General features: G+C 49.0%; 1 protein-coding gene and 1 long non-coding RNA gene across 7 annotated transcripts in view; one reads left to right on the forward strand and one right to left on the reverse strand.

Moving 5' to 3' along the window:
• Positions 1-1,403: 1,403 nt before the first annotated feature.
• LOC148138468 (junctional adhesion molecule A-like) lies at positions 1,404-14,907 on the forward strand. 6 transcript variants are annotated; one of them, XR_015753962.1, is made up of 8 exons: positions 1,404-1,647; positions 3,118-3,183; positions 4,404-4,520; positions 7,053-7,199; positions 8,671-8,733; positions 9,888-10,004; positions 12,681-12,827; positions 14,488-14,907. XR_015753962.1 is itself a non-coding variant. In XM_087981665.1 (7 exons), exons 1-7 carry the CDS (start codon positions 1,536-1,538, stop codon positions 14,499-14,501), a joined length of 636 nt encoding a protein of 211 aa, XP_087837791.1. In that variant the 5' UTR covers positions 1,404-1,535; the 3' UTR covers positions 14,502-14,907. The 6 variants fall into 6 exon arrangements, 5 of the variants coding, with proteins under 5 accessions (XP_087837791.1, XP_087837790.1, XP_087837792.1 ...); XM_087981665.1 differs by lacking the exon at positions 12,681-12,827; XM_087981664.1 differs by lacking the exon at positions 14,488-14,907 and having other exon boundaries at positions 12,587-12,716.
• Positions 14,908-22,125: 7,218 nt separating this feature from the next.
• LOC122542924 (uncharacterized) overlaps positions 22,126-24,883 on the reverse strand; it is a 39,414-nt gene continuing 36,656 nt past the window's right edge. Inside the window, exon 5 of the long non-coding RNA XR_015753963.1 lies at positions 22,126-22,192. This is a non-coding gene — a long non-coding RNA (uncharacterized LOC122542924). The remainder of the gene's footprint in view (positions 22,193-24,883) is intronic.

A 24,883-nucleotide genomic window follows, 5' to 3' on the forward strand; every position in this document is an offset into this window, starting at 1 on the left:
CAACGCCACCTCACGGGCTGTGCTGTCGGCCAATGGAGGAAGGACATGAGGGTGGTGTGAGGGAGGGCCCAGGTGAATAGGATGGACAATGAGAGGCAGGCAGGATTTGGGGCTGGTGCAGCCAATAGCTGGATGGTTACGTGAGTGGAGATGAGGTAGCTCAGTGCAGGGAAAGACATGGCTGTGGTCAGACCCTGTCAGAATCACAGTGTTCTTCAGCTTCTGGTGCTGTTGTTACTGTTACAGCAAGGTCAGTCCCGGTCAGAGTGGAGTCAGACTGCTGGAGGGAGCCCAACGCTGAAGGGATGGAAATGGAGGGAGGGCAGAGAGACAGGGGGAGGGGGCAGGGAGACAGAGAGATGGGGATGGAGAAACCAAGGGTACAGGATAAGACAGAAAAGGCTGAAAGAGCAGATGGAGGTGAAAAGTGAGATTGCTGGGGAGAGGTTTGAGAGGCAAATTGAGGTGGTAGGAAGGATCAAGAGGGAATTAGGTAATTCCTGATGGACTGACCCTTCAACAGTGCGGCACTGCCTTAGTATTCAGCCTCCGACAGTGCGGCGCTCCCTCAGTACTGACCCTCGGACAGGGTGAGAGTGAATTGAACCCGTGACCTTGATGTTTTGGATGTTTGAAAGATTGCTTCCAATCAGGGGAAACTTACACTGCTCTGTCTCTCTCCCCCTCCCTCTTTCTCACTCTCTGTTTACCTCTCTCTCTTATACAGCTGTTTCTGTGCGTAACTGTGTTGCTGTGTTGACTCACTCCCCTACCTCTTTCTCATCCTCTCTCTCTCTCATATCATTGTTTCTGTGTGTAACTGTGTTGCTGTGTTCATTTTCTCCCGCTGCCTCTTTCTCACCCTCTCTCTCTTTCTTTCTCTCTGTCACTCTCTCCTGGTTCCTCCTCCTATCCCCTTGCTCTCCCACTCTGCCACGTTATCTTCCTGTCCTCCCTGTAGTTGATGTTTCACCATCACACTGTGTCCAACAAGATGCTGTTTCCCTTATGTTTCATTGCTCAAACTATCAATGATCAACAGGTCATAACTGAAAGCTGCAAGGACTGTGCACCAGTAACAACAAATTCATTCCCCACAAGATTACACTGAGCAGAGACACATGTTCAGCTTTTACACTCGGGCAGTGTAAACTGAGCTTTACTCTGTATCTAACACCGTGGAGTGTTTAACTGGGGGAGAGTGTAGAGAGAGCTTTACTCTGTGTCTAGATTCGATTCCCTACAATGTGGAAACAGGCCCTTCAGGCCAACAAGTCCACACCGACCTTCCAAAGAGTAACCCACCCAGTCCCATTTCCCTCTGATTATGGGGTAATTTAGCATGGCCAGTTCACCTGACCTTCACATCTTTATAACCATGGGAGGAGGCCAGAACACCCGGAGGAAACCCACGCAGACACGGGGAGAATGTGCAAACAACACACAGACAGTCACCCGAGGCTGGAATCGAACCTGAGACCTTGGTATTGTGAGGCAGCAGTGCTAACCCCTGAGCCACCGTGCTAACTTTAACAATGTGCTGCAAGTCCAATAAGTACAGCATTGTTTGTACTCTGTGTGTGCCAGAACAGGATCGAAACATCAATGAAAAATTGCCATGGATTTTAGTAACAAGACAGTGTGACTGTAAGTGTTCTAGAAACTCATTCAAGAGATAATTGGCACACAAAGCAATTAAGCAACAACAAATTACAGCTGGGAAGAGTGAACAAGTGTTGAAGAATTGGTTTTCAGTGTTCGGGTCAATGTGGTAAATATCAGTTTTGATTCTTTCCTGGGCTGACTGTAACACAGATGTAGCATAAATATCATTGTGAGGGCTGGGTGTGTAAAATGGGTCAATGTATCGCGTGGTCCCATTAAACGTGTGTGTGCTTTTCTTTCTCAGTGCTCAGAGTTAAAATGGACAGCCATGAGCTGCTTTAACATTTACGGGAGCAGAGAGCGAGCCCAAATTGAAACATTTTGTGTCAGGGAGGCAATCAGTAATTTTTAATCAAGACAACAGTCTTTTCGAATTCAGTCAATTGATAGAAAGCAGGCCCTTAGATTCCAAAAATATCAAATACATCTGAAAATATAAAGGGTCATCACGAGTGTAAAAAATGAGGGCATTTGGAAAATAAGCTGAGAGCCAATTGCTATCTGCTGAGAGATAACCACGGCAAATAGATGGTACTTTCTCTCAGAGCTGGGAGCTATTCTCTCTTACCAGGTTACAGTTAGCTGTCTACCGAATCTCCAAACGGCCTAATCTTTTACACCAGTGATTACTATCAATATTTGTATTTAATTGGTTTTTATTTGGGATCTAAGGGCCTCATTTAAGTTGATTGGCTAAATTTAGAAAGTCTATTAGAGAGTCAGAGAGGTGCACAGCACGGAAACAGACCTTTCAGTCCCACACGTCCATATCCACCAGATATCCGAACCTAATCTAGTCCCATTTGCCAGTACATGCCCCATATCTCTCTAAACCCTTCCCATGTATATACCCATGTAGATACCTTTTAAATGTTGCAATTGTACCAGCCCCCACCACTTCCTCTGGCAGCGCAGGCGTTCCACTGACCACCTTCTGTGTGAAAACATTGCCCCCTAGATCCCTTTTAAATCTTTCCCCTCTCACCCTAAACCTATGCCCTCGAGTTCTGGACTCCCGACCCAGGGGAAAAAAAGACCTTGTCTATTGATCCTATCCATGCCTCTCATGACTTTATAAACCACTGGAAGGTCATCCCTCAGCCTCCGACACTCCAGGAAAAACGGCCCAGCCTATTCAACTTCTCCCTGTAGCTCAAACCCTCCAACCCTGGAAAATCCTTGTAAATCTCTTTTGACCCCTTTCAAGTCTCACAATGTCCAATGGCCTGTTTCTGCATCTCATCACCTGAAGACAAACAGACATTTGGGGATTTCAAGGGCTTGGAGGGAAGAACAGGCAAAAATAAAATCATTGCAGCAAATACACTCTGATGTGCATGTGGGTGGAGCTGCAGCTCAGTTCACTGGTTAACCCTTTCAGCACCATTTTCAATATCCAAAGGCAGTACAGAGCAAGTGTTACAGCTAACACTGTCTTGTGTGTCCATCCAGTGCCTACCACACGATCAGCCCAAGTGATGACGCCCACGAACCAGGTGAAGGTGCCCAGTGGGAGCTGTAAGTAGACGTGGAAATGGTCGAAGGTTAGAGAGACTCAGGGTCGAAGGACAGAATGACATAGAGCAGTCATTCCTGGGAATGTTCAAAACAAACAAACCGGAGCTAGGAATGTGGGAACTCTAGGAAAATTGGAGGTGCAGGCTCTGGAACACCAATCTGAATCAGCCGAACTCCCTGCTCAGTCTGGAAGGTTTGACAGAGGGGCCCTCAGGATCTGCATAGAGCTGAGTGAGGACATAGGTCCCTGTTGCTTTGTCCTGAATATCAGCCCTTCCGTAGCTCATTGGCTGTGAAAGACCTCGCTCTGTGCCAGTGTCATGGCCCAAGCATCTCTCAAATTCAGCTCCAGTCCCACTCGCCATCTCCAAATCTGTAACCGCCTGCCATTGGTATTTACATCACACTGCATTTGTGAATCCCCCCATAGACCGTACACCCCCTCCCTATCTCGGTAACCTCCGCCAGCCCCTACACCCCCTCCCTATCTCTGTAACCTCCTCCAGCCCCTACACCTCTCGCTATCTCTGTAACCTCCTCCAACCTCTACACCCTCCCTCCCTCCGTAACCATCTCCAGCACCAACAGGAATACACTAGGGAGTAACTCCCCTCCTGACTCCCCAAAACCTCTCCACTATCTACAAGGCACAAGATAGGAGTATAATGGAATATTCCCTACTTGTCCCTGGATGGTTTCGGCTCCAACACTCAAGAAGCTCGATCCCATCCAGGGACAAAGCAGCCCCCGCTTGATTGGCCCCACACCCACAACATGCCCTCCCTCCCTCCCCCCACCGATGCTCAGTAGCAGCAGTGTGGACCATCTACAAGATGCCCTGCAGAAATTCACCAAAGATCCTCAGGCAGCACCTTCCAATCCCACGGCCACTTCCATCCAGAAGGACGAGGGGCAGCAGATACATGGGAATGCCAGCCCCTCACCATCCTGATTCGGAAAGATATCGCCATCCCTTCAGTGTGGCTGGGTCAGAATCTTGGAATTCCCTCCCTCAGGGCATTGTGGGTCTACCTACAGCACATGGACTGCAGCGGGTGAAGGAGGCAGCTCACCCCCACCTTCTCAAGGGGGACAACTTGGGACAGATGCCCATTAGGGAGTAAACTAAATCTGTCAACTCCAGTAGTTGGAATGTGCAATGGGTGACTGGGGAACTTGCCTGATTCGATCTGTTCTGTCTCTTTTCCAATTTGGTGCAGATGCTGATCTGACCTGCCTTTATGACCCGATATTTGGAGCGTCCCCCTCAGTGGAGTGGACATTCATTGATCGGAATTTTGGTGTGAATCCAGTGATTCGCCAGGGACAGTTGTCACGTGAGTCCATCACCTCAACGACCCCGTCAAAAACACCAACATCTCTGTGCTGCTCTCCATTCGCACTATGTTCACACTCCCACTCCATCTCCCCCTTACACTGCCTCTCCCCCTCCACCTCCACTTCACCCGCCCTCTCCCCTTCGCATCCCCACTCCCCTCACCCTCTCCCCACTCACCCCCCTCAGCACCTCCACCCCCTCCTCACCCCTCTGCTCTCTCCTCACCCCACCCCTCCCCCTCCCCTTCGCATCCCCACTCCCCTCACCCTCTCCCCAATCAACACCCTCAGCACCTCCACCCCCTCCCCTCTTCTTGCCCCTTCCCCATCCCTCTCTCCCCTTCCCCCCTCTCTCCTCTTCCCCATCTCTCTCCCCTCTCTCCTTCCCCATCCCTCTCCCCCTCCCCATCTCTACCCTTCGCCTCTCTCCCTTTCCACTCCCCCAATCCCTCTCTCTCTACCATTCCCCTCACTACCCCCTCCCCCTTTCTCCCCACTCTGCCTCTCTCCCCTCCCCGTCTCTCCACACCTCTCTTCCAACCTCTTTCCCCTCCCCTCCCCCTCTCTCTCCACTTCCCCCCCCGCCCTACCCCTCCCCTCTCACTCCCCACCCACGTCCCCCTCTCTACTCTCCCCTCCCCCTACTCCACCCTCTCTATCCTCTCCCCTCTCTCTCCCCTCCCTGTCTCTCTCTTCCCTCCCTGTCTCCCCCTCCCTCCTCTCCCCTCCCGCTCAGCTGTCCCTCTCTCCCCACCCTCTTCCCTGCCCTATTGCCCTCTCCCCTCCGCCCCTCTTGCCCCTCCCCAATCCCAACACCCTCTACCCCCATCCCACTTTCCTCCCCCTCCCTACCTCCTCCCTCTCCTCACTCTTCCCCTCTACATCTTCTCCCTGTCCCTTCCCCTCCCTCCCTCTCCTCCTCCCTCCCCATCCTCTTCCCTCCCTCTCCCCTCCTCTTCCCTCCCTCTCCCCCTCCTCTTCCCTCGCCCATCCTCCTCCCCCTCTCCGCCTTACCTGACGCCTTTCCCCCTCACTTGCCACCTCACTCTACCCCACCCTCCCTTCCATGTGCTCTCACCTTCCCTCTCCCTATCCCCGCTCAACCCCACTCCCTCTCCCCTTCTCCCTCTTCGCATTCGCCCTTCTCCCCTCACTCCATCTTACCCCTCACTCCATCTTACGCCTCACTTCCTTCTCCCCAATTGCCCTCTCCCCCTCGCTCACTCTTACCCCTCACTCCCTTTCTCCCTCTTACCCCTCACTCCCTCCCCTCACTCCCCCTCCCCTCACTCCCCCTCCCCTCACTCCCCCTCCCCTCACCCCCTCTCCCCTCACCCCCTCTCCCCTCACCCCCTCTCCCCTCACCCCCTCTCCCCCTCTCCCCTCACCCCCTCTCCCCTCACCCCCTCTCCCCTCACCCCCTCTCCCCTCACCCCCTCTCCCCTCACTCCCGTTTCCCCTCACTCCCTCTCCCCTCACTCCCGTTTCCCCTTCACTTCCGTTTCCCCCACTCCCACTTCCCATCACACTCTCAATCCCTCACTCCCACTACCCCATTCCCTCTCTCTTCCCCCTCTCCCCCTTCCTCCCATCCTCCTGCTCTTTCTCCCACTTTCTGTTTCCCCTCCTCTCTCCTTCACCCTGTCCTTTCCTATCTTATTCTCCCTCTCTTCTAACTTTCTCCCACTTGTTTTCCCCTCTATTCTCCTGCTCTTTCTCTGTCTTTCCTATCCTGTCTCTCCTCCCTCACTCACACCTTCACTCTCTCTCATACCTCCCTCTTTTCCCGCTCTCTCCCCCTCTCTGCCCACCATGCTTCTCACTCCCACACTCTTCCTTCCTCTTCCCTCCCTTTCACTCTGTGTTTATCTCTCACTCCATGACCAGCTCCCTCTCTCCCTCCCCCCATCCCACGCTCCCTGTCTCTCAACACATTTTGTCACTCCATCTTCCTCCCACACTATATTTCTGTCGCTTCCTCTCTCTTTCTCTTCCCTACTTCCTTTGCATTTCTGTGTCTCTCCCTCGGTCTGTCTCTTCCCCTCCCTACCTCTGCCTTTCTGTGTCACTCCCGATGTTCTTCTGTGTCTCTCGACTTCTCTCTCGTCTTCCCTCTTGCTCTCAAATTTTCTTTCTGTATCCTTTCTCCCTCCATCTCTCTCACCTTCTCATCTCTCTCTACCCTTTCTCTCTCATATTCTCCATATATCTCACTCTCCTCCTCTCTGTCCCTTTCTCTCTCTCTCTACTCTCCATATATCTCACTCTCCTCCTCTCTGACCCTTTCTCTCTCATACTCTCCATATATCTCACTCTCCTCCTCTCTATCCCTTTTTCTCTCATACTCTCCATATATCTCACTCTCGTCCTCTTTGCCCCTTTCTCTCTCTCTTTCTCTCATACTCTCCATATATCTCACTCTCCTCCTCTCTGTCCCATTCTCTCTCTCTCGTATTCTCCATACATCTTACGCTCCCATTCTCTGTCCCTTTTTCTCTCTCTGATATTCCAATGTCCTTCGATTCCCACAGGATATTACGAAGGACGGGTGGTTCAGCATAAAAAAGGACTGCGTTTCTTTCGGGCGTTTCCCTATGACAGTGGGACCTACAGGTGTACAGTGAGATCTCAGGACGGCAAACACCACGGAGAGGTTACGGTGGATCTCGATGTCCAAGGTACATGAGGGGAGGGAGACAGGAATCAGAGGGATCAGGGCCATCTTAGGCGCGGCACAATTGAGAAAATTTGAAATTGTGGAATTTCCAAGATGGGAGTTTGTTCCCTTTGGGATAAGTCCCACTTGCAGTAGAGGTGGGTTTCTGGATCAGCAGTACCCTGGTTCAGGACCGGACTTGCATCGCACTCACTGCCCCTCCTGCCAGACTGACCACAAACAATGCATAGCCTCCTCGTGGTTGGGAATACGGAATCCCAGGGCCTCACCAGGACAGTGATTCCTCACAAACGGGATGGTCTTTATTGTACATGTAATGATGGACATGTTAGTCAGACATCACTGAAGGAGAAAGCGAGCACTGCAGATGCTGGAGATCAGAGTCGAGAGGATGGTGCTGGAAAAGCACAGCCGGTCAGGAAGCATCCGAGGTGCAGGAGAATCGACATTTCAAGAATAAGCCCTTCATCACTGCAGAGTGACAGGAGATAGACCAGCAGGGGGCTCCCTCTCAGCCACCCCCAGACACTTCATTCATGGGTAGAAGTGTATGGAGTAAAGCTCTCTCTTCACTGTCCCCTGTCAAACACTCCCAGCACAGGGACAGCATGAAGTTAGATACAGAGTAAAGCTCTCTCTACACTGTCTCCCATCAAACATTCCCCGGAGAGGGACAGCACGGGGTTAGATACAGGGTAAAGCTTCCTTTACACTGTCCCCATCAAACACTCCTTGAAACGGGAGAGCACGGGGTTAGATACAGAGTAAAGCTCCCTCTACACTGTCCCCATCAAACACTCCCAGGAGAGGGACAGCATGGGGTTAGATACAGAGTAAAGCTCCCTGTATACTATCCCCCATCAAACACTCCTAGGACAGGGAGAGCATGGGGTTAGATACAGAGTAAAAACTCCTTGTATACTGTCCCCCATCCAGCACCCCTAGGATAGACAGAGTGGCTCAGTGGTTAGTACTGCTGCCTCACAGCGCCAGGGTCCCGAGTTAGATTCCACCATCGGGCGACTGTCTGTGTGGAGTTTGCACATTCTCCCTGTGTCTGTCTGGGTTTGCTCCGGTTTCCTTCCACAGTCCAAAGTGTGTAGGTTTGGTTGGTTGAGTGATGCTAAATTGCCCCATAGTGTTCAGGCATATGCAGGTGAGGTGCATTAGTGACAGAGAAATGTAGAGTAATAGGGTAAGGGGGAATGTGTCTGGGTGAGTTACTCTTCGGAGGGTCAGTGTGAACTTGTTGGGCTGAAGGACGTGTTTCCACACTGTAGGGTTTTTGACTGTATGATGGGGTTAGATACAGAGTAAAGCTTCCTCTACACTGTACCACATTAAACACTCCCAGGACAGGGACAGCACAGGGTTAGATCCAGAGTAAAGCTCTCTCCACGCTCATCCCACTGAAGCCTACGGTACATCCTGGTGAGATCAGTCTGTCTAAACAGTCCTCTGTTTTCTGACAGGGCTGAATAGACCTTTCTCAGCGATAGCTGATAATCCCAAAGTCAACGTGTGGAGTGGAATGTGTAAGTTTTCATGTGAATGTTTATAGGGTTTGGGCGTCAGGGGAGTAGGGAGAGGGAGGTGTAATTGTGGAAAACACTCAGTAAAGCCTGGACTGAGGTGGGAATGGGGAAATGTTGGAGAATCCGAGTGCACAGTCCACAGAAACCTGATGAATATCTGGGAAGGACGTGTGATAAACTATGGTTGCAGGATGGAGCTGGTCACAGGACGGAGGCAGGTCTCCTGTCCCTGGGGTGGAGCGGGTCACAGGACGGAGGCAGGGATCCTATCCCCGCGGTGCAGCTGGTCACAGGATGAAGACAGGTTGCCTGTCCCTGGGGGCGGAGCTGGTCACAGGATGGAGGCAGGTATCTTGTCCCTGGGGCAGAGCTGGTCATAAGACGGAGGCATGTATTCTGTCCCTGGGATGGAGCTGGTCACAGGACAGAGGCAGGTAACCTGTCCCTGGAGCGGAGCTGGGCACAGGACACAAATTGATATCCTGTCCTGGGAGGGAGATGATCACAAAACCTCACTGGTCACTGATTCACTGTCAGTGGGGTTGTCCGACATCTCTCTCTCTATCTCTGTAACCCCCTCTGGCCCCGACACCCCCTCCCTATCTCAGTAACCCCCTCCAGCCTCTACACCCCCTCCCTATCTCTGTAACCCCCTCCAGCCCATACACCCCCTCCCTATCTCTGTAACCCCCTCCAGCCCCTACACCCCTCCCTATCTCTGCAAACTCCCGGCCCCTGCACCCTCTCCCTACCTCTGTAACCTCCTCCAGCCCCTACACCCCTCCCTACCTCTGTAACCCCCTCCAGCCCCTACACCCCTCCCTATCTCTGTAACCCCCTCCAGCTCCTACACCTCTCCGTATCTCTGTAACCCCCTCCAGCCCCAACACACTTTCCCTATCTCTGTAACCCCCTCCAGCCCTTACATCCCCCTCTATCTCTGTAATTTCCTCTCGGCCACATCCTGCCACCACCACGCCCCAAAATGCTGTGCCCACCCTGGGCTATTGTAGGGGTGAATGTGTTGCCTGAGGTGGTTTGTTGATGCCTGGTGACTCATTGGTGCCCCCTCCAAGGCTGTTGTGTTGGGTGCCAATGCGGTGTTGGCTCAGGAGAGTCTTTGGGTGATTTTAATTCCTCTCTCTTTCCTCCAGCCACTGACCTTCTGTGCCGTCACTCGTCTGACTTTGGGCCTGAAGTTCAAGTTGAGTGGAAATTCATCAAGCAGGATGGCAGTCAAGATATGGTGTATTTCGAAGGCCATATCACTGGTAGGTCTTTCTCCTTCGTGACTCCCGTCCACATGCCGCACTCATAGCCCCCTGTGTGTTGGACTCCCTGAACCCACAGTGAGCTGTTTAACAGGAAGAGGATGAGACACGTTCTGTACATTGTCATTCTCTCAAAACACCCTAGGGCCCTGTGGGAATTGGTCAACAACATAGAATCCCTACAGTAGGGAAATAGGCCATTCAGCCCAACAGCTCCAAACCGAACCCCCGAAAGGCAGCTTGCCCATCCCTGTATTCCCCATGGTCAATCCACACCAACCTGCACATCCCTGGAGACTATGGGGTAATTTAGAGTGACCAATCCACCCTAACCTACACATCCCTGGAGACGATGGGGAATTTAGCATGGCCAATCCACCCTAACCTGCACATCCCTGATCACTATGGGGTAATTTGGCATGGCCTATCCACCCTAACCTACACATCCCTGAACACTATGGGGTAATTTAGCATGGCCAATCCACCCTAACCTACACATCTCTGAACACTATGGGGTAATTTAGCATGGACAATCCACCCGAACCTGTACATCCCTGAACACTATATATAATTTAGCATGGCCAATCCACCCTAAAATGCAAATCTCTGAACATTATGGGCTTATTTAGCACTGGCCAATTCACCCAAACCTGCACATGTTTGGATTCTGGGAGGAAACAGGAGCACCCGGTGGGAATGAGGAGAATGTGCAAACTCCACACAGACAGTCACCCAAAGGTGGAATCAAACCCAGGTCCCTGGCACCGTTAGGCAGCAGTGCTAACCACTGAGCCACTGTGCCTACCACGTTATATTCCAAAATGTGACACCATTTATATTGTCCCTTGCAACCTTAAAACACACTGTCATCTGGATATTGTAGATATAGCTTCACAGATGTCTGTAACCGCTAAAACATTACATTGCTCAGGTATATAAGTGTCTGGGGTCACATTTAGCTCCCAGGTGACAGGTTTCTTTAAGTAGAGTGCCTTGCTTCAGGTGACCTCGGCTGTGATGGAATACGGGGAACTTTATTCCATCTGTGACTATAACCATGAATGTATCTGTGAGACTAGAGAAAACATCCCCCTTTCTTTCAAAGGCTACAATCCATCCCAACTAATGGCTGTCCTTCAGCACATCTTGTTCATTCATTCATTGCTCAGCAAGTTTCATTCTTTTACTCACTCGTGGGATGATGCCATCGCTGGTGTTCATCACATCCCTTGTTGCCCTAGTTACAAATTAACATGGAATTTCAAAGTTCAACATGGAGTCATAGAGCTGTACAGCACAGAAATAGACCCTTCAGTCCAACACGTCCTTCCCGACCAGATATCCTAAATTAATCTCGTCCCATTGGGCACATATCCCTCTAAATCCTTCCCCTTCATATACCCATCCAAATGCCTTTTAAATGTTGTAATTGTACCAGCGTCCACCACTTCCTCTGGCAGCTCATTCCATACACACACCACCCTCTGTGTGAAAACATTTTCCCTTAAGTCCCAATTATATTTTTTCCCCTCTCAACCTGAACCTATGTTCTCTAGTTCTGGACTCCCCCACCCAGGCAAAAGACCTATTTACCCTATCCATGCCCCTCATGATTTTATAAACCTCTATAAGGTCACCCCTCAGCCTCCGATGCTCTAGGGAAAACAACCCCAGCCGACCCAGCTTCTCCCTTTAGCTCAGACTCACCAAAACTGGCAACATCCTTGTAAATCTTTTCTGAACCCTTTGAAATTTCACAACATCCTTCCGATAAGAAGGAGACCAGAATTACATTCAGCATTCCAAAAGTGGCCTAATCAATGTCCTGATCAGCTGCAGCAGGACCTCACAACACCAATACTCAATGCTTTGATTAATAATGGGAAAGCATGCCAAATGCCATCTTCAGTATCCTCTCTACCTGCAAACCCACTTTCAGGGAACTATGAACCTGCACTCCAAGATCTCCTTGTTTGGCAATACTCCCCAGGAATTTACCATTAAGTGTATAAGTCCGGCTCAGATTTGCTTTTCCAAAATGCAGAACCTCACATTTATCTAAATTAAAATCCATCTGCTACTTCTCAGCCCACTGGCCTATCTGATCAAGATCTTGTTGTAATCTGAGGTAACCATTTTTGCTGTCCAGTACGCTTCCAATTTTGGTGTCACCTGCAAATTTACAGATCATACCTCTTATGCTCACATCCAAATCATTTATATCAATGACAAAAAGCAGTGGACCCAGCAAAGATCCTTGTGGCACACCACTGGTCACAGTACTCCAGTCTCAAAGGCAACCCTCCACCAATGCCCTCTGTCTCCTACCTTGGAACCAGTTTGTAGCCAAGTGGCTAGTTGTCCCTGTATGTTGTGTGATCTACAACAAGGCAGAGACTCTGTATCTGTTACAGACCTTGTTGCTTTCCTGACCCTGGCAGTGATAGTGACAGCACATCATTGTGGCTTCAATTGTTGCTGTCTCCATTCTGAAGGATAATGGCCTTTCACTTCCCCAGCAACTCTCTGCTGAAGGTTTGGACAGGTTCAGAGGCAATGACTAACTCAATCACTCTCTGCAGGAGTGGAAGGTAATCTGCTGCTGGACCTGTTTGAGATCTCCTGTCACCGTTAACAGCGGATCCCTCCTTCTTGTTCTCTCTCCACTCTTTTCAGAGAAGTACCAAAAGCGGATCAAAAGCTTTCCCTAGGGTCTCCATATCAACACGACCAGGGTAGAGGACAGTGGGACCTACAGGTGCATGGTGTGGTCCCAGGACGGGAGTCACCTTGACGAGGTTGAAATCACTCTCAACGTGAGACGTAAGTGATGGGGGTGGTGTGTGGGTGGGCATGGGAAGGTGCAGGAACTGAGGTGATTGAAGATGCTCGTTTTCTGACATCGATATCAAGAAGTGAGCTTGAGAGTCAAAGAGATGTACAGCACGGAAACAGACACCTCGATCCAACTCGTCCATGCCGACCAGATATCCCCAACTAATGTTGTCCCATTTGCCAGCACTTGTCCCATATCCCTCTAAACTCTTCCTATTCATATACCCATCTAGATGTCTTTTTAAATGCTCTAATTATACCAGACTCCTCCACTTCCTATGGCAGCTCATTCCATACACACACCACTCTCTGTGTGAAAAATTTGTTCCTCAGGTCCTTTATAAATTTTTCCTGTCTCGCCTTTGCCCTCCAGTTCTGAACTCCCCCAACCCAGGGAAAAGACTTTGTCTATTTACCCTATTCATGCCCCTAACCATTTTATGAACCTCTATCAGGTCACCCTTCAGCCTCCGGTGCTCCAGGGAAAACGGGCCCAGCTTATTCCGACAACTCAAACCCTCCAACCCTGGCAACATCCTCGTAAATCTTTTTGAAACACTTTCAAATTTCACAACATCGTTCTGATGGCAGGCAATATTCCAAAAGTGGCCTTATCAATGTCCTGTACCGGCGCAACATGACTTCCCAATTCCTATAGCCAGTGCACTGACCAATATGGGAAAGTATGTAAAATGCCACCTTCACTATCCTATCTACCTGTGATTCCAGTTTCAGGGAATTATGACCCTGCACTCCTAGGGCTATTTGTTCAGCAACACTCCCCTGATTGGAGATAAACATTGTGCGTGATACGTTTTGGTGAAGTTACAGTCTCAGCAAATGATCAGCATCTTCACACACAATTCATACGATGATGTCACCGCTGGCTGGAGCCCCATTGGCTGCAAAACATTTGCAAACTCTTTATGGTCAAGGACAGCAATTAGTGGAGGCACTTCATGAAAACAACCTGCTCTTTATTATACAGCTTTAGCTCTAACTACATCCCTGTGAGGCAGACCGCACTGCAGACAGGCAGGGCATACCTGGGCACATGTTTCCTTCTCCCCCAGAGTAAAACTCCCTCTATACCATCCCCCTTCAACCACTCCCATGACAGAGATAGTACAGGGTTAGATACTGAGTAATACTCTCTCTTCACTGACCACTCGCAGTACAGGGACAGCACGGGGCTAGATATGGAGTAAAGCTCCCCCCACACTGTCCCCCTTCAATCACTCCCACAACAGGGATAGTACAGGGTTAGATACTGAGTAATGCTCCCTCTACACTGCCCCCATCAAACACTCCCAGCGAAGGCACAGCACACGGTGAGATACTGTGTAAAGCTCCCTCTCCACCATTCCCCCATGAAACTCTCCCAGGACAGGGACAGCATGAGCTAAGATACAAAGTAATGCTCACTCTGCACTGCCTCATCAAACACTCTCAGGTTAGGGATAGCACAGAGTCTGATGCAGAGTAAAGCTTCCTCTACACTGTCACACCCTACCAGGTCATGGACAGCATGTCATTACATGCAGAGGAAACGTCACCCCACACTGTCCCCCATCAAACACTGTCAGGATATGGACAGCACTGGGTTAGAGTAAAGCTTGTACCCTGATGTCTGTGATTTTTTTTCCAGGATCTGAACCCTAAATGTTGAATTGTTGAGTGGATTCACCAGGAATGAAGATGAGGAATCTCTGAACACAGACGGTGTCCGAACAGACAACATCCCAGACCACCCTCTGAACCATGACCCAAAACTGAAACTTGACCCCAGTCCCACTTTCCTAAACCCTAATGTTTTCCCTGGGATTACATCATCTCCCAGGCCATCTCCCAACAGGAATCCAAATCCCGATTTTATGTATCCAGAGGAGATTACACCCCCATCTCCCAAATCCCGAGAGGATAACATCAAATTGATCCTATCGAGATTTCCAAACCCTCCTCCTGCTTCCCACTTGTCGAGATTTCCAGAATAACTCCCACTGCGTTCCTGTGTTTACCGTCTGTTACAGGATATTCTCTCAATAAAGTTCCACAAGGCACACGACTGGCGTGGGAAAGTGTGACTGAATGTGTAATACCTCACTAGGTACGTACCCTGGAAATGAAGACCCTGCTGTTCTCTGTGTTATCACAAACATTAAAGATGTGGTAGGAATGGGCAGAATTCCCCAAATTCCCTGTCTTTCAAACCCTGGTTGAGAAAACCCAGAGCTGGTCTCTGTATTTATAAGGATTCCCTATTTATTCCAAGTGAATAGACTCCAGCTACAGAGAAACAAACACAAATATCATCTAGCTAAAACTGTCACCCATTTATAAATGTACACACATTCACACTCACAGGCCCACACAGACTCTCTCTCCCACACACGCGCACACACACACATATATTCTTCCATGCACACACTCTCTCATGCGCACACACACACATGCACAAACACATATGCACTCAGACACACATGTGCACATGTAGAAGAGCACACATGCAAACACATATGCACTCAGACACACATGTGCGCATGTAGAAGAGCACACACACACAAACACAGGCATCAATAGGGAAAGAAACCTGGGTCCCATGAATGGAGGGGAAACTGAGAGAGCATTTTCCTGGTCTCTGATCACAGGATTTGTTGAGATTGTTGATTGAAATGCTGCTTCCCTACCTTCTTTCCCTGGGATACTTACACTGGTTTACACATGACACCTGGTAGCTGTCTGCCAATTTGAAAGAAAAGTCTCTGATTACTAACTTAAAGCCATTGCTTATAGCAACTGTTGAAGGCAAACTCGCTGTCTCCAACGCTGACAGGCGTCAGCTGCAGTCATGAAGGGTCTCATATTGTCTCTAACCCTCAAGCTGTATGACATGTGACTTAGAGCAAACTCCTCTATTGTAACCTAATCTAACCCTGGACACTCATGTAGCTGAGAATAGACTTTTGTGTCCAGTAGTCACCTGTAATGCATGTCTATTGGTTCCTTCAATACCTCCATGTCCACACTCGGTTTCTTAAGTTACGGGAGCTGACCGTTTTGGATAGAGCATCTTGTTGGAGGTCCACTCGCACCATGGGAACAGCAGCCTGTCTCCAATAACAAATTTGACGGTAGATATTTGGAAACTAATTGAAGGCCAACTGGACAACAGCTTTGGACAACAATGGTTTCTTGAGCAGCATCATTTTCTGAGTGCCAATATCTGTGAGGAGTTGAAGATAAGGCACTAAGCCGCCAGGAAAACAGCTAATTTCTTGTTGATTAGAATGTAATTGTTTTGAAGGTGAAAGAAATCTCTCTAAGTTTGCTTTACTCAGGGAAAAAAAGCAGCTGTCGGGCACATCTGAGATGCAACGTGAAATGGTGCTGAGAGAAGTAGAGAAGTTAGAACACTCTCTTCCTGATAGTTGGGAGGTAATAACTAACTCTCAGTGCTGTAGACGCAAAGTCTGTGTCCTTATAGAATTTTAATCCTCACCAATTTCTGACAGCGTGCCTCCAGTGTTCCAATTGGACATTTTTAAGACAGAATAATGGACAGAAGAAACCTCAACATGGGCTGGGCATCTAGTGATGCCCCTTACTGAATAACAATCGTTCAAGCAGTCTACACCAGTCTAGTTTATTTACCAAACGATGGATGAACCCAGGAAAGGAGCTCCAATGTAGCCCTTGCCATCAGCAAAGAGGGTATTTGCGTGATTTTAAAATAAACTGGTCTTTTCATGCTCTGTCAGAAAAATCCAGAATGACTGGAAAGTTATTTAATATCAGCGCAGGGTAAGAATCATTCCTAATTTCACAGGCGCTAAATTATTTAGTATAGATAGTGACAGCACTTCAATCGGAATACCCTGCCAATCATATCCTCCACTTGCTGCATTTTCCAATGACAAAGCCAGTTGTAGCGTCTGGTTAAAGTCCAGTTGGGCTGCAGCTAGTAGGTGCTATTGCATGGTTACATCATTAATCCCACATACCAAATGATCTCTCAGCATCTCTTTAACGGTTAAACCAAAGTTACATACCTCTACCAGGCATCTTAACCTTGTCTAAAATCTAGATCGTGGATTCCCCGGTTCTGGAATTGCTGAACAAAAGCGACAGCGTCTCAGAATCAGAGGAGGCTTGGGGCCATAATATCCCTTTAACCATGTCAGTCAAATCTTGGAAGGTTTAAGTGTCTGGTGCGTCTGAAAATGTCAGGCTCCTAATGACAGAAAAAGCCGCCACTCCACGGGCTGTCAGGAGAATTACTCGCTGGTTTTGTTTGCAGTGCCCTGTGTGATTGTAGTTGGTGTCTGATTTTAGCTGCTGGTGTCTCACTCCTGGCTTTGACTTTGGTAGGTTCCTGTCCGCTCCCTTAGCATCAATGGCACAGCCCTAAATATTCAGTGGAAGGTTTAAAGCTGTCCGTAAGACCTTACAAAATAGGGACAGAAGTAGGCCGTTCGGCCCCTGCTCCGTCATTCAGTAAGACCACAGTTGATCCGACATTCCTCAAGTCCACCTGCCACTGTTCCCTACATTAAAGACATCTCGGAAATGACTGCCAGACTACTCAGACCCCTTGGCATCACGGTAGCCCACAAACCCACCAACTCAGTAAAACAGCAGCTAATGAACTTGAAAGACCCAATACCGACAACAAGCATAGATGTTGTCTGTTCAGACACCATCTGTGTTCAGAGATTCCTCATCTTCATTCCTGGTGAATCCACTCAACAATTCAGCATTTAGCGTCTGGATCCTGGAAAAAAATCACAGACATCAGTGTATAGGAAGCTTTACTCCAACCCAGTGCTGTCCATATCCTGTCAGTGTTTGATGGGGACAGTGTGGAGGGAGCTTTACTCTGTATCTAACCCTGTGCTGTCCCTGTCCTGTGAGTGTTTGATGGCAGACAACGCAGAGGTGGATTTACCCTGTATCTAACCATATGCTGTCCCGTGAGGGTTGATGGGGGAACAATGTAGAAGGAGCTTTACTCTGTATCTAACCATTGCCTTACAATGATTTATTTTAAATGCTGGGACTTCATGGGGGAGAAGGAGACATGTACCCAGGTATCCCCTGCCTGTCTGCAGTGCAGTCTGCCTCACAGGGATGTACAAAGTTAAAAATCACACAACACCAGGCTATAGTCCAACAGGTTTAATTGGAAGCACACTAGCTTTCGGAGCGACGCTCCTTCATCAGGTGATTTTTAACTTTGTACACTTTGTACACCCCAGTCCAACACCGGCATCTCCGAATCATCACAGGGATGTAGTTAGAGCGAAAGCTGTATAATAAAGAGCAGGTTGTTTCAATGAAGTGCATCCACTAATTGCTGTCCCTGACCATGAGGGGTTTGCAAATGTTTCGCATTCAATGGGGCTCCAGCCAGCGGTTCCATCATCGAATGAATTGTGTGTGAAGATGCTGAACATGTGCTGACCCTGTAACATCACCAAAACGTATCAAACACAATCTTCATTCCAATCAGGGGAGTGTTGCTGAACAAAGAGTCCATGGGGTGCAGGGCCATTGTTCCCTGAAACTGGAATCACAGGTAGATAGGATAGTGAAGGTGGCATTTTACATACTTTCCTATATTGGTCAAGTGCACTGGCTCGAGGAATTGGGATGTCATGTTGTGCCTGTACAGGACATTGGTTAGGCCACTTTTGGAATATTGTGTGCAATTCCGGTCTCCCTGCTTTGGAGGGATGTTGTGAAACTTGAAAGAGTTCAGAAATGATTTACTAGGATGTTGCCAGGGTTGAAGGGTTTGAGCTACAGGGAGAGGCTGTTTTCCCTGGACAGTCAGAGGCTAAAGGGTGACCTGATAAAGGTTTATAAAATGATGAGGAGCATGACTAGGGTAAATAGACAAGGACTTTTCCCTGGGGTGAGGGAGTTCAGAATTGGAGGTCAAAGGTGAAGAGGGAAAGATAAATAAAGGATTTGAGGGACAGCTTTTTCATGCAGAGGGTGGTGCGTGTACGGAATGAGCTGCCTGAGGAAGTGGTGGAGGCTGGTACAATTACAACATTTAAAAGGCATCTGGATGGGGTATATGAATAGGAAGGGTTTGGAGGGATATGGGCCAAGTGCTGGCAAATGGGACTAGATTAGCTTGGGTATCTGGTCGGCTGAAGTTAGACTGAAGGATCTGTTTCCATACTGTACATCTCTATGGCTCCAGAGCTCACTTCTTGATATTGATGTCACAAAATGGAGCATCTACAATTACCCATTTCCTGCACCTTCCCCACCTCAATCGCCGCCCCCCCCCCCCCAATAACTCCATCACTTACGTGTCACATTGAGAGTGATTTCAGTCTCACCAAAGTTATTCCTGTCCTGGGACCACACCATGCATTTGTAAATCCCACTGTCCCTTACCCTGGTCACGTTGATACGGAGACCCCAGGGAAATCTTTTGATCCGCTTTCTGTACTTAACTGAAAAGAGTGGAGAGAGAACAAGAAGGAGGAATCTGCTGTTAACGGTGGCAGGAGATCGCAAACAGGTCCAGCAGCAGATTACGTTCCACTCCTGCAGAGACTGATTGATTCATTCTTGCCTCTGAACCTGTTCAAGCCTTCAGCAGAGAGTTGCTGGGGAAGTGAAAGGCCATTATCCATAAACACTGAGACAGTAACAGTTGAAGCCACAATGATGTGCTGTCACTATCGCTACCAGGGTCGGGAAAGCAACAAGGTCTGTAACAGATACAGAGTCTCTGCCTTGTTGTAGATCACACATCATACAGGGACAACTAGCCATTTGGATACAAACTGGCTCCAAGGTAGGGGACAACAGAGGCCTGTGACCAATGGTGTGCCACAAGGATTGGTGCTGGGTCCAGTGCTTTGCGTCATTTATATAAATGAATTGAATGTGAACATCGGAGGTATAGTTAGTAAGTTTGCGGATGACACCAAAATTGGAGGTGTACTGGACAGTGAAGAAGGTTACCTCAGATTACAACGGGATCTTGACCAGATGGGCCAATGGGCTCAGAAGTGGCAGATGCAGTTTAATTTAAATCAATGTGAGGTGCTGCATTTTGGAAAAGCAAATCTTAGCAGGACTTATACACTTAATGGTAAGGTCCTGGGTGTGTTGCTGAACAAAGAGACCTTGGAGTGCAGGTTCAGAGCTCCTTGAAAGTGGAGTCACAGGTAGATAGGATAGTGAAGAAGGCGTTTGGTATGCTTTCCTTTATTGGTCAGAGTATTGAGGACCGGAGTTGGGAGGTCATGTTGCAGCTTAGAGGACATTGGTCAGGCTACTGTTGGAATATTGCATGCAATTCTGGTCGTCTCCCTATCGGAAGGATGTTGTGAAACTTGGAAGGGTTCAGAAAAGGTTTACAAGGATGTTGCCAGGGTTGGAGGATGTGAGCTACAGGGAGAGGCCATGTTGAACTTTGAAATTCTATATTATCTTGTAACTAGGTCAATGAGGGTTGTGATAAACACCAGCGATGTACCATCCCACGAGTGAGTAAAAGAATGAAACTTGCTGAGCAATGAATGAATGAACAAGATGTGCTGAAGGGCAGCCATTAGTTAGGATGGATTGTAGCCTTTGAGAGAAAGGGGGATGTTTTCTCTAGTCTCACAGATACACTCATGGTTATGGTCATTGATGGAATAAAGTTCCGTACTCCATCACAGCTGAGGTCACCTGAAGCATGGCACTCTACTTAAACAAACTGGTCACCCTAGACACTTATATACCTGAGCAATGTCATGTTTTAGAGGTTACAGGCAGCTGTGAAGCTGTATCTACGATACCCAGCTCCAGTTTGTTTTAAGGTTGCAAGAGACAATATAAATGGTGCCACATTTTGGAGTATAATGTGGTCGGCACAGTGGCTCAGTGGTTAGCACCGCTGCCTCACGACACCAGGGACCTGGGTTTGATTCTACCCTCTGGCACCTGTCTGTGTGGAGTTTGCCCATTTTCCCCGTGTCTGCGTGGGTTTCCACAGGGTGCTCCAATTTCCTCCCACAGTCCAAAGGTGTGCACTTTAGGGTGGATTGGCCATGCTAAATTTTCCCATAGTGCTCAGGGATGTGCAGGTCAGGGTGGATTGGCCATGCTAAATTACCCCATAGTGTTCAGAGATGTGTGGGTTAGGTTGGATTGGCCATGCTAAATTACCCATAGTGTTCAGGGATGTGCAGGTTAGGGTGAATTAGCCATGCTGCATTACCCTTCGTGTTGAGGGATGTGCAGGTTAGAGTGGATTGACCATACTAAATTACCCATAGCGTCCAGCGATGTGCAGGTTAGGGTGGATTGACCATGGGGAATACAGGGATGGGGATGGTTGGGATGCTTTTTGGAGGTTCGGTGTGGAGTTGTTGGGCTGAATGGCCTGTTTCCACACTGTAGGGATTTTATGTTGTTGGAAAGGGCCTTTGGGTTTTTTGAGAGAGGGAGAGTGTACAGACCATGTTTCACTCTCTTCCTGTTAAACAATTCACTATGGTTTCAGGGAGACCAACACGGAGGGGGTTGTGGGAGCGGCATGTGGACGGGAGTCACAAAGGAAAAAGACTAAACAATGACCTGGCCTTTAAAGGATAGCAGTTTTCCGGATCAATCCTGCTTTTTGAATACCCACGCCACGTCAGGATTAGGCCCAAAGTCAGGCGATTGACGGCACAGAAGGTCAGCGGCTGGAGGAAGGAGAGAGAGGAATTTAAATGACCCAAAGGCTCTCCAGAGACAACGCCGCACTGGCACCCAACACAACGGTAGGCAGGGGTGGGATGCCAGTGAGTCACAGGGAATCAACAAACCATCTCAGGCAATACATTCCCCCCACAATCCCTCAGTGTGGGCTCAACAATTGAAGTGGGTGGTGGCAAGATGTGATGAAGAGGAAATGACAAAGGTAGGGAGGGGAATGGGGCTGGAGGGGGGTTACAGAGATACGGAGGGCTACAGGGACTGGAGGAGGTTACAGAGATAGAGAGGGATGTAGGAGCTGGAGGAGGCTACAGGGACAGTGAGGTGTTTAGGGACTGGATAGGGAGGGGTATGGGGCTGGATGGCGTTACAGAGATAGGGAGGGGTGGGGATGGATAAGAGGCTGGAGGAGGTTACAGAGATATGGAGGGATGCAGAGGTTGAGGGGTTGGCGGAGGTTACAGAGATGGGGCTGTGTGCTGTGATCCTCACAAATATGGCTCTCTACCAGCACTCCCTCTCCCTCCCCCCCACCCCCCCTGCAGTAGTTCTCACACCAATGTCTCACTTACATCTTCCACGCTTGCTGGTGATCGTGGGATTATCAGTGATCACAGAGAAAGGTTCACTTGGAGGTGCTGTCAAGAAACAGAGGACTGATCTCACCAGAATGTAGCAGACACTTCAACCCTGTACTGAACCTGTCCTGGGAGTGAGTGATGGGGACTGTGTAGAGGGAGCTTTACTCTGAATCTAACTCCGTGCTCTCCCTGTCCTGGGAGTGTTTGAAGGGGACAGTGTAGGGGGAGTTTTAATCTGTATCTAAACCCCTGCTAACCTTGTCCTGGGAGACTAGACAGTGTAGAGGAGGCTTCTCTCTTTATTATTGCATTAATGAAGTGTTGTGAGCTGTTGAGAGGGTGAGATGTCCCCGTCTATCTCCCTCCTGGCTGCAGTGACTAACTCTGACTGACCTGGTGCTTGGTCCGAACTGTACGATAAAGAGGATGTTGGTTGTACTCAGTGCCTGCCCCGGTGAGACTCTGTGGTAGTTCCTGACTGTGAGGGACCTCCCCATTACTCTCGGTCAGTCAGACACCAGGGTGTGTTCCCACAGTGGGACCTGCTGACCCACAACCCCCTGTCTAATCCAAGGGTGCCTTAAAGCAAACTTAATTCAGCTCCACCTCCGAAATTGTTGACACGGGTCTGGAAACTTCCCCAATTCCACAGTGTCCCAAACTATCCTGTGCCGAGAGTTCCTCACCCTTGGAGCAGCCTGTCCCTCTCCACCGTCACATACCCTTCACATGGAGCTGGATCTCCTCCCGGTCAGTGCATTTCCTATAATGTGAGGTAACCTCACACATTTATGTCCCACTGTCATAAGGAAACAACTTCCTCATGTAGAAACCATTTATCACAACGTCAATCTGATCTTTATAAGGCCCTGTGAGAGAGGAACAGTTATCACATGTCTGAAAGAGAGAGAGAGAGAGAGAGAGAGAGAGACAGACAGACACAGGGCAGGAGCCGTAGAGTCATAGAGATGTACAACATGGAAACAGAGCCTTTGGTCCAATCCGTCCATGCCGACCAGATATTCCAACCCAATCTAGTCCCACCTGCCAGTACCCAACCCACATCCCTCCAAACCCTTCCTATTCATATACCCACCCAAATGCCTTTTAAATGCTGTAATTGTACCAGCCTCCACCACTTCCTCTAACAGCTCATTCCACACACATACCACCCTCTGTGTGCAAATGCCTCTTAGGTCTCTTTTATATCTTTCTCCTCCCACCCTAAATCTATGCCTCTCTAGTCTGGACTCACCGACCCCAGGGAAAAGTCTATTTATCCTATCCATACCCCTCATGATTTTGGATGCCTCTATAAGGTCACCCCTCAGCCTCCGACACTCCAGGGAAAACAGCCCCAGCCTGTTCAGCCTCTCCCGATAACTCAAACCCTCCAACCCTGGCAACATCCTTGTAAATCTTTTCTGAACCCTTTCAAGTTTCATAACATCTTTCCAAGAGGAAGGAGGCCAGAATTGCACGCAATATTCCAACAGTGGTCTAACCAATGTCACAACATGACCTCCCAACTCCTGTATTCAATTCTCTGACCAATAAAAGGAAGTATACCAAATGTCTTCTTCACTATCCTATCTACCTGTGACTCCACTTTCAAGGAGCTATGAACCTGTCTCCAAGGTCTCTTTGTTCAGCAACACTCCCTGGGACCTTACCATTAAGTGTATAAGTCCTGCTAAGATTTGATTTCCCAAAATGCAGCACCTCGCATTTATCTGAATTAAACTCCATCTGCCACTTCTCAGCCCATTGGTGCATCTGGTCAAGATCCTGTTGTAATCTGAGGTAACCCTCTTCGCTGTCCACTACACCTCCAATTTTGATGTCATCTGCAAACTTGCTAACTGTACCTCTTATGTTCACATCCAAATAATTTATGTAAATGACAAAACGTGGAGGGCCCAGCACCGATCCTTGTGGCACTCCACTGGTCACAGGCCTCCAGTCTGAAAAACAACCCTCCACCGCCACCCTCTGTCTTCTACCTTTGAGCCAGTTCTGTATCCAAATGGTTAGTTCCCCCTGTATTCCGTGAGATCTAACCTTGCTTACTAGTCTCCCATGGGGAACCTTGTCGAACGCCTTACTGAAGTCCATATGGATCACAACTAACACTCTGCCCTCATCAATCCTCTTTGTAACTTCTTCAAAAAACTCAATCAAGTTTGGGAGACATGATTTTCCACAAAGTCATGTTGACTATCCCCGATCGGTCCTTGCCTTTCCAAATACATGTACATCCTGTCCCTCAGGATTCCCTCCAACAACTTGCCCACCACCGATGTCAGGCTCACTGGTCGACAGAGAGAGAAAAGGGAAGTGGGGTGGGGAAGGGAAAAGAGACCGAAATGGAAAAAAATCGAAGGGAGGTATAGAGAGAGAGAGAGAGAGAGAGAGAGAGTGTTTGGGAAAACGAGAGAGAGGGGTGTGAGGGACCGAGAGAAAGAGACAGAGAGGGGGGAGGAGAGATGGGGGAGGGAGAGGGAGGGAGAGAGACAAAGAGGGTGAGACAGAGAATGAGAGAGAGAGAGAAAGATGTGACAAGGGGCAGTGACAGACAGAAGGACAGCGATTGCCCACAGACAGAGCTGGAGATAACAGCTTGTCCTGACCAGATGCTCCACGGATTGTGAAAGGATTGTGACAGAGACAGACTCACATGTTGGATGGCTGTCCAAGGCCATTACATGCACAGAACCAGACATTTGGACCAACTTCCAATCGATCTGA

Source organism: Chiloscyllium plagiosum, unplaced genomic scaffold, assembly GCF_037043375.1.
Source record: "Chiloscyllium plagiosum isolate Xiang-an unplaced genomic scaffold, Cpla_swu_hap1 HiC_scaffold_40, whole genome shotgun sequence".
NCBI lineage: Eukaryota > Metazoa > Chordata > Chondrichthyes > Orectolobiformes > Hemiscylliidae > Chiloscyllium > Chiloscyllium plagiosum.